The 9565-nt window shown below is 30.9% G+C and overlaps 1 protein-coding gene across 2 annotated transcripts; it reads right to left on the reverse strand.

Annotated features, from left to right (window-relative positions):
• Positions 1-2685: 2685 nt before the first annotated feature.
• On the reverse strand, positions 2686-5423 carry LOC131172670 (uncharacterized). Of its 2 annotated transcripts, none has more exons than XM_058134149.1 (3): positions 4673-5423; positions 4021-4581; positions 2686-2992 (listed from the first exon to the last, which is right to left on the reverse strand). In XM_058134149.1, exons 1-2 carry the CDS (start codon positions 4691-4693, stop codon positions 4027-4029), a joined length of 576 nt encoding a protein of 191 aa, XP_057990132.1. In that variant the 5' UTR covers positions 4694-5423; the 3' UTR covers positions 2686-2992; positions 4021-4026. The 2 variants fall into 2 exon arrangements, with proteins under 2 accessions (XP_057990132.1, XP_057990133.1); XM_058134150.1 differs by having other exon boundaries at positions 2686-3011.
• Positions 5424-9565: the final 4142 nt, after the last annotated feature.

The raw sequence follows: 9565 nt of genomic DNA on the forward strand, positions 1-9565 counted from the left end.
ATATATATATGCCATCTAATTCCGAGTCTGAAAAAATTTAATTATAGAATGTATGGTTTCAATATTATAAAATATATTTTTTTAATATTAATTGAATAAATTTAATATTTATTAATTTAATTTTTATGTTAATTTATTTGGCTTATAATTATATTATATTCATATAAAATAAAATTTTTAAGCTTAATATTTTTTTATTTATGTGTAAATTTTATATTTGTTAAATTTAATTTTAAAATTAAAATTACAATAAATTCATTAATATATAAAAATATTATTTTGTATAAAATAAAACTTAATTATTATTGTTGAATCTGACATAGCAGCATTTTGCATTTAAGGTAAAAAATTATATATTATTGGACCACTAAAATTTGAGATGAAAAGTTTTAATTTAATAATATTGAAATCATTTGAAAAACTGTAAGACGTCAAATTTAAACCTTAATAGAGTTAAATAAATAAATATAAATGATAAAGAAAATTTAAACCTTAATAGAGTTTAAATATTAAATATTAGGATAAATATAAAATATTTATATAATTGTGGTAAATAAATAAAAAAATTAATTTGTCGTGTTCATCAACGAAGTTTGATAGTTTTTTAATAAGGATATTTTAATCTAAAAATATTATTTAAATTTTATAAAATTCATTTTAAATTCTATTAAATTTGATAAAAAAATAATTTTAATCACAACCATATCCTAAAATTGAATTATAAGTTTTTTTTTAAATTAAACACATAAAACATAAAATTTAATTAAATTTTACAAAAATTTTGTGTCTGAAATGCAAATGAAAAAAAAAAAAAAGAAAAATGATGTAGAATTAGTATAAAGCTAAAGAAAGAAATCATTTTGTCAGAAAGGGTACCGACTTTTTTTTTTCTTTTTTTTTAAGACTTGAGTGCGATCCAACTACAGAATAAAGTAATTATTAAGAGAGACTATATTTTTTCAATATTATAAAATATATTTTCCTAAATATTTTAACATTTATTAATTTAATTTTTATGTTTAATAAAATTTATTTGTTTTATAATTATATTATATTCATATAAAATAAAAATTTTAATCTTAAATAATTTTTATTTATGTGTAGATTTTATATTTGTTAAATTTACAATAAGATTCATTTATATATAAAAATATTATTTTATACAAAATAAATTTATATAAATACCCTTATTCATCAAAAATTGGGGTCTGAGTCCACCCACTAAAAATAATGCTTGATATATTATATGGATCTTAATATTGATTATAATTTTTTTTTAATTATTTCAAAAAAAATAGTTTCAATTAAATTACTAAAAAATAGAAATTTATCTTTGTGATGAACATGAAAATATAAAATATAATAAATAATCTATTTTTAAATTTATTTATAATACATAAATTATAAAATTTAAAATGGATAAAATACAATTAATTTTTTAATTTATTTTGTCAATTTAAATTAAAATTTAAAATGACACTTATAATTATAGGCTCGCGAGCATAAGTTTAACAATTGTTGGATTATAAATAAATTAATTAATTTTATACATATCTCAAATAAATATTTAATTTAACTGTTATAAGTTATTTTTTTATATAATGTCAAGTTTAAATTAAATGTAATCTAAAATTTAAAATTTTACTACTTTAAAAATAAATGTACTATTATTAAATGAAAATTTATTAATAAAAATTAGTTAATTTTAACATCAAAGAGGTCCAATGAGGTAATCAATGGTGTGACTCATCAGAATCACTTAATGCGCCTTCTAAGAAACTATGTATATGTAATGAACTTTGCAACTTTATATTAAAGATGGTTGACGAGTTCTTCACATAAAATAAAATTTTTAAGCTTAAATATTTTTTTTTATTTATGTGTAAATTTTGTATTTCTTAAATTTGCTTTTAAAATTAAAATTATAATAAAATTCATTTTTATATTAAAAATATTATTTTATATAAATAAAACTATAAAAATATCTTTATTTATCAAAAATTGGGGTCTGGGTCCATACATTAAAAATAGAAATACACGAAGTGTTTACTACTTGAAAAAGAAATATTATGAGGATTTTATTATTGAACATAACATTTTTTAAATATTTAATAAAATTCAGTTTCCATTAAATGACTAAAAAATGAAAATTTTATCTTTATGATGTATTTTAAAATTTAAAAAATTAAAAAAATGAAAATATAATATATAAAGTGATAGAGAGCTCTTTCCTTGCATCTTCCTACCTAACTCAAATCTTCTTTTTCTCCCTAAAATTTTCATGTTAATGGATGTCACCATCATACGTAGCATACTGATAAAAGGCTCTACTCACACGTAGTAAGATCACGGTAGCTGTCCAACATAAGAATTGCTCTTCAACACCCCTCCCTCCACTACAATTGCTCTTTAGTACTTCTTTCCGATCATACTTCATAATAAAAGGCCTTGTTACATTTATTTTTTTTTTGGGTGTAATTATGTAAAGAAATGTAGTCTTTTAATTCTTAATTAGTATCTTTCTCCTGGCAATAGTTTTGTTCTCATTACACGATTTTTTTTTTTTTCATTTCAATGTGAATGCTTTTGATCTTTAAAGATGGATCAACTATGGCGTTTATTGAAATTTATAATTCAGCACAACTTCTTAATTTTTTTTTTATTAATAAATGAAATCAAAAAAAAAAAAAAGCTTAGCATGAAAGTCGCCAATTAAACCAAGTCGATAGGGTTCCCCGTTACACCCAACATAGGCAATAACATGCTAAGTCAAAAAAAATAAAATAAAAAAAATAAATAAAAAAAATACAAAACAGACTAACAAGACAGCATCAAAGTTGCATTACAAAAGATAGCTAATGGAAGTCTAGATACACAACTGAACAAAAGCCAGAATAACAAAAACCAAAGGTCTAGGTAGCCACAAAACCAAGTCGAGAGCTGCAGCAAAATATGCAGAAAAGTCACCCCCAAATGTCTCCAAGCCTCAAATCTGCAACCAAAGAGGAGACCTACGAGACAAGATCAAGAAGCCAAAACAAGAAACTCATATTGATTTGAACTCCTAAATAGTACAACACCGGTTGTGGCGAGTTCTCCAATCAATAAAAAATGCAGTTCAATTGAAGTATTTTCACAGTAAGAACAATATCAGGATTTCAAATTTGAATCAAGTTGCAGTTATTAGTGTTTGTTGTGGTATTTTAAATTTAAGGGAAATTTTATTCTAAATACTGTAGTGTTATTTATAAATGAAAATGATCTCTTTGCTAAAAAAATATTTAAATAGAAGGAGAATTTTATCTAAATTAAAAAAAAAAAATTAGTCTGGTATATCAGTGTTTTATGATGATATAGTATTCTTTTTAAATCAAAATAGTAACTTTATTTTTATATATGAAAATTAATCGTTTAACAATATGTTGGGTGGATACTTTAATAATATTTTTATTTAGAAATTTAGTCAAACCTTAAAAATCCAGTCTTATAATAAATGTAACAAAATCGTTGTACATACAATGCTTATATTCTATAATTTCTCAAGAGTAAGGCAACTTAATACATTAGTTTAGCAATAAAACCCATAAACATGTGTGCATATAACAGTGAACACTAAACAAAGTAATTAAAAAAAAATACCATCATATTTGTTTTGGAAAAAATAATTTATATATAAAAAAACATTTCATGAAAATTATTTTATAAGAAAATTTTTTTCATAAAAATATTTTTTATTATTTAATTACAATATTAAACTAATAATATTTATTTATGTCATTAGTATATAAATGTTTTCACATTTTAATAATAGTATTAAAAAGAGAAAATCATTTTCCTTAAAAAAATCTTAGTTTTCCTGATCTCCTCACTGTACCAAAAGCTAAAACATGGGATCTTTACTTGTTAGCATAAGTAGATTATGGAATAGAAAATATTGTTTAAGTAGTAGTGCAGAAAAATATTACTTGTTAGAGTAAATAAATTCTGAATGATAAAACAACGAATAAGAAATTCCTTTACCTGTTGTCATTCTGAATCTGATTTATCCAGTGTATGAGAAGGTTCTTGGTCTTGTTTCAATCTTTGAAAAGAAAGTTCGTCATCTTCATCTTCTTGACTTCTGCTTCTCTTTTTATTATCTCTGCCAAGACAATCGTCTCCAAATATAGGATGTACCCCACACTTAATTATAGCACTGTAATCACGATCCTTGCGATATTTTGCCTTGACGAACACCCTGTCAACGAAGAACTGGAATGAGGCCGCAACGGGACCATCTTCCATGTCGAACGAGTCATTCCAAAGGAATACATGTTCTGAACATAATAAATTAACATCTTTCACAGTCACCCAATCGAAATGGAATTTTTTATTGCTATGTCCAGATTTATCTATGAATTGGGCTTCGCAAGTAATGTCAGCCATATCATCACCCAAAAAATTTTTGGGATCACAAACAGCGCAAAAGGAAAAACCAATCAAGTTAGGCTGATCTAGTGTGAATGAAAGAGAAGATCCAATCTGGTTCTTATATCTCATCCTTTGAGGCACTTCATCCCCGAATATGCATAATTTAACAACCTGTATCATGAAAATTATAAATTATTTTATGAAAAAAAAAATTCAAACTTATTGTGACGATCCTTGTAACAGCTGAGAAAGGGAAGCATACCTTTTTTTTCAACAGATGCATTTCAAATACATACTCCTTTAATTTCTCACATACATCCTTATCCAAATTGATGGAATTTTGAAACTCAAGATATGTGTCTTGTTCGTGTTCATCTTCGTCTTCGTCTTTGTCTTCTAAAAATTTAAGTCTCTTGCAATCATTTAAGAAAAGATAACTGAACTTAAACAGTTGTCTAATGCTAGCAGGTATGCTCTCAAAATTATTTTCGCCTAAATCCAAGTATCTCAATGAGACTAAAAACAAAAGACTCTGGGGAATTTCTAATATGCCAGTACCACCTAAAACAATTCTCTTTACACGGGACAAACCTGTCAAAGGAGGCAAAGTCAAACCTTCACATTTACCATAGGTTAACTCTCCCAAATTTTGCAATTGATTGAAGGAGGATGGTAATGTTTTTATTCCACTTCCAGATATATCAAGGGTCTCCAGCAATTCTAAATCCCCTATGTTCTCCGGCAATTCATTGACATTCAAACAATGTGAGATCTCAAGGACTGTAAGAGATTTCAGATTGCAGATGCTTTGTGGAATACTCTGCAGTTTTTCACAATGAAATGAGAAAAACCTTTTTTAGACATTTCAACTCGCCAATGCTGCTAGGAATCTCAATCAAGCCACTACATTCGCTCATACGTAAAACCACAAGATTCGGAAAGATAGACAAGTCTGTAACTCTGGTCAGCTCGAAAGGACCGCCAAGGTTTAAAATTTTCAAATTTCCAAGAGGCTGTATTGAAAATATCAACAAAATAAGTAGATGCTAATTAACTTAGCAAAGTGTAGCTAAATTTTATAATTAAATAGCAAAATAACTCTTGCCTTATCTCCATTCTGAAGTTGTGTGAGGTTGCTTCCATAGTCTCGAAAAATAGGTTGTACTCCACACTTAATTATCGCCTCAAAAACAGAATCCTCATGATATGTTGTCCCGTATGACCCCATGTGAATGTAGAACTGAAATGAGGCCTTAACGATACTGTCTTCCATGTCGAACCTATGATTCCAAAGGAACACATGCTCTGAATATAATAAATCATCAGCTACCCTCGGACTCACCCAATGGAAACGGAAATCTTTACTCCGACGTCCAGATTTATCTATCAATTGGGCTTCGCAACTAATTTCATTCATTTTGTAGAAAGAGATGATTCTCATTGATTTCAATTAATCTGTACATGGGTATATATATACAATTGGTTCCTATAATTGTGTTCTACTAATTAGGAAGAAATCCTAAATAGGAATACAGAATACAAAATATACAGAGAAATAATATAGTGATTGATTTTCCATAACATAGTGATTGACTTTCCATAACACTCCCCCTCAAGTTGGAGCATAGATGTTAATCATGCCCAACTTGTTACAAATATAGTCAATCCTAGCTCCATTCAGAACTTTTGTGAAAATATCTCCTAACTGCTCTCCAGTTTTGATGTGTCCTGTTGAGATGATCTGTTGTTGAATCTTTTCACGAATAAAGTGACAATCAATCTCAATATGTTTGGTCCGCTCATGAAACATCGGATTAGAAGCAATATGAAGAGCAGCTTAATTATCACACCACAATTTCGCAGGCAGGGAGGTCTTAAAACCTGTCTCATCTAGTAATTGAAGTATCCACATTACCTCACATACTGATTGTGCCATGGCTCTGTATTCGGATTCAGCACTAAATCGAGAAACTACACTCTACTTCTTACTTCTCCAAGACACCAAATTTCCTCCAATAAAAATGCAATATCCAATAGTTGACCTCCTGTCAACCTTAGATCCAGCCCAGCCGGCATCTGAAAAACATTCAACATTCAAATGCCCATGATTACCATATAGCAAACCTCTTCCTGGAGCGCTCTTCAGATAACACAAGATTTGTTCCAAGGCTTCCCAATGAGCAACAGTTGGAGAAGACATAAACTGACTTACCACACTAACGGCATAAGCAATGTCAGGACGAGTGACTGTAAGGTAGTTCAATTTTCCTACCAATCTCCTGTATCTCTCTGGATCTTCAAACAACTCACTATCCCCTGCTAACAGTTGTAAAGTTGGAGTCATTGGTGCGCTACAAGGCTTAGCACCTAATTTTCCTGTCTCTGTCAATAGATCGAGGACATATTTTCTTTGAGACAAGAAAATACCCTTCTTACTTCTCATAACTTCGATACCCAAGAAATACTTTAACAATCCCAAGTCTTTGGTGCAAACCGAGTTTGGAGGAAGGTTTTAAGAGATGAAATACTGTGAGTCACTCCCAGTGATGACAATGTCATCCACATAGACTACTAAGAGAATTAGACCAGCCTCAGATTTCTTATAAAATACTGAGTGATCACACTTACTCTTTTGCATACCAAATTCCTGTACTGCTTCACTGAATCTCCCAAACCATGCCCTAGGACTTTGTTTCAAGCCATAAAGAGATTTCCGAAGCCTACAAACTTTACCCAACTCCCCCTGAGCAACAAACCCAGGTGGTTGCTCCATATACACCTCCTCCTGAAGATCACCATGAAGGAAAGCATTCTTGATATCCAATTGATGCAGGGGCCAATCATATGTAGCTGCTAAAGAGATAAACAAGCAAATAGAAGTAAGTTTAGCTACAGGAGAAAAAGTATCAGAGTAATCAACCCCATATGTCTGAGCATATCCTTTTGCTACAAGGCGTACTTTTAACCTAACCACAGAACCATCAGGATTTACCTTTACTGTAAATACCCATTTGCAACCAATAGCTTTCTTACCAGTGGGCAAAGGCAATAGTTCCCATGTACTATTAGCATCTAAAGCCTCCATTTCCTCTTTCATAGCATCACACCAGCCAGGATGAGACAGTGCCTCATCAACAGTATTAGGGATAGGAACAGAGTTTAAAGAAGTAACAAAACACCGAGAATAAGAAGATAATTGATTATAAGAAACAAAAGAAGAGATAGGATAAGTACATGAACGTTTACCTTTACGAAGAGCAATGGGTAAGTCTAGATCAGAATCATGATCAGTATGAGGTACAGGATCTCCCAACGAAGTAGCTGGTGGAGGATCTGAGTCAGGAATCTCCAATCTCCTGGAATAAACATGAACAACGGGAGGTCGAGTAGGTCTAGAGACAGAAGGAATAGGCTGTGGGAGAGGACTAGACATTGGTTGGACAGTATATATTAAGAGATCATCCTCCTCCCTCTGACTCTCATACACAGATGATGGAGGAAAAAATGGAGTGGACTCAAAAAATGTGACATCTACAGAAACAAGATAACGATTAAGAGTAGGAGAGAAACAACGGTACCCTTTTTGGAGTCAGGAGTACCCAAGGAAGACACATTTGAGAGATTTTGGATCCAATTTAGTAACCTGTGGACGAACATCACGCACAAAACAGGTACAACAAAAAATACGGGGTTCAATAGGGAACAAAGATTTTGTAGGAAACAAAATAGTATAAGGAATATCCCCATTAAGGACAGAAGACGGCATACGATTGATCAAAAAATATGCCGTAGAAACTGCATCCGCCCAAAAGTGTTTAGGTACTTTCATCTGAAAAAGAAGAGCACGAGTTACCTCAAGAAGATGATGATTTTTTCTTTTGGCCACGCCATTTTGGGATGGGGTATCCACACAGGAAGACTGATGAAGAATGCCATTTTGTGTCATATAAGGCTGAAATTGTGCTGAAAAGTATTCTTTGGCATTGTCACTTCTTAATATGCGCACAGAAATATTAAATTGAGTTTTGATTTCATTACAAAAGGCACAAAAGATAGAAAACAACTCAGAACGATTCTTCATTAAATAAAACCAGGTAACACGAGAGTAATCATCAATAAAAATAACAAAATAACGAAATCCAGTTTTAGATGTAACAGAACAAGGACCCCAAACATCAGAATGAACTAACTCAAAAGGGGATGAAGCTCGTTTATTGACTCTAGACATAGAAGGCAAATGATGATGTTTTGCAAACTGACACGACTCACATTCTAGTATTGATAAAGACTGAAATTGAGGACACAGCTTCTTCATGGTAGACAAAGAAGGATGACCCAATCTACAATGAGCTTCAAGAGGTATTAAGGTACTGGAGCAAACAAGCGACCGCGGTATATGATTTTCCAGAATGTAGAGACCACCTGACTCGCATCCTCTACCAATAATCTGCTTCGTCGTAAGATCCTGAAACAAACACTGGTCAGGAAAAAAGGAAACAGAACAATTTAAGGTATGAGTAAGTTTACTAACAGAAAGTAAATTAAAAGAGAATTTTGGTAGACACAAAACAGAAGACAAAGAAATTGACGAAGTCGGGTTCGCAGTTCCAAAACCCATGACACAAGAAGTAGAACTATCAACTAAAGTAATGATGAGGAAGTGAGATTAGGTCAAAAGCGGATAGAAGACTAGAATTACTGTCATGTGATCCGTCGCACTTTGAGAATCAATAAAGCATTTGGATTAAGAAGACACAAGGCCTGTAGTGGATTTACCTGACTCAGCGATCGCAGTGACAGGGGAACTGGTAGGCTTTAGAGATGCCTGATACTGGGAAAATTGTGCAAAATCCTCTACAGATACCAAAATAGTTTTCTCAGAGGAAGATACTGTAGAATTCTCTGCTGCTATATTTGCCATATGTGATCGCTGATTTTTTTCTCTGAAGTTGCGGACAATTATATTTTGTATGGCCAGGCTCATGGCAATAATAACAAATGACTCCTCTTGAGTCCTGATTAGAACTAGCCTCTCCATTACGCTGATTACATTGCCTGTAATTCCTCCTCTACTTCCTCTTCTATTACCCTGTTGTCTATTTGGATTACGGCTAATAAGAGCACTACTGGCAGGCTGTGAAGATTGAGTACTCTC

Source organism: Hevea brasiliensis, chromosome 14 (assembly GCF_030052815.1).
Source record: "Hevea brasiliensis isolate MT/VB/25A 57/8 chromosome 14, ASM3005281v1, whole genome shotgun sequence".
NCBI classification, from domain to species: Eukaryota; Viridiplantae; Streptophyta; class Magnoliopsida; order Malpighiales; family Euphorbiaceae; genus Hevea; species Hevea brasiliensis.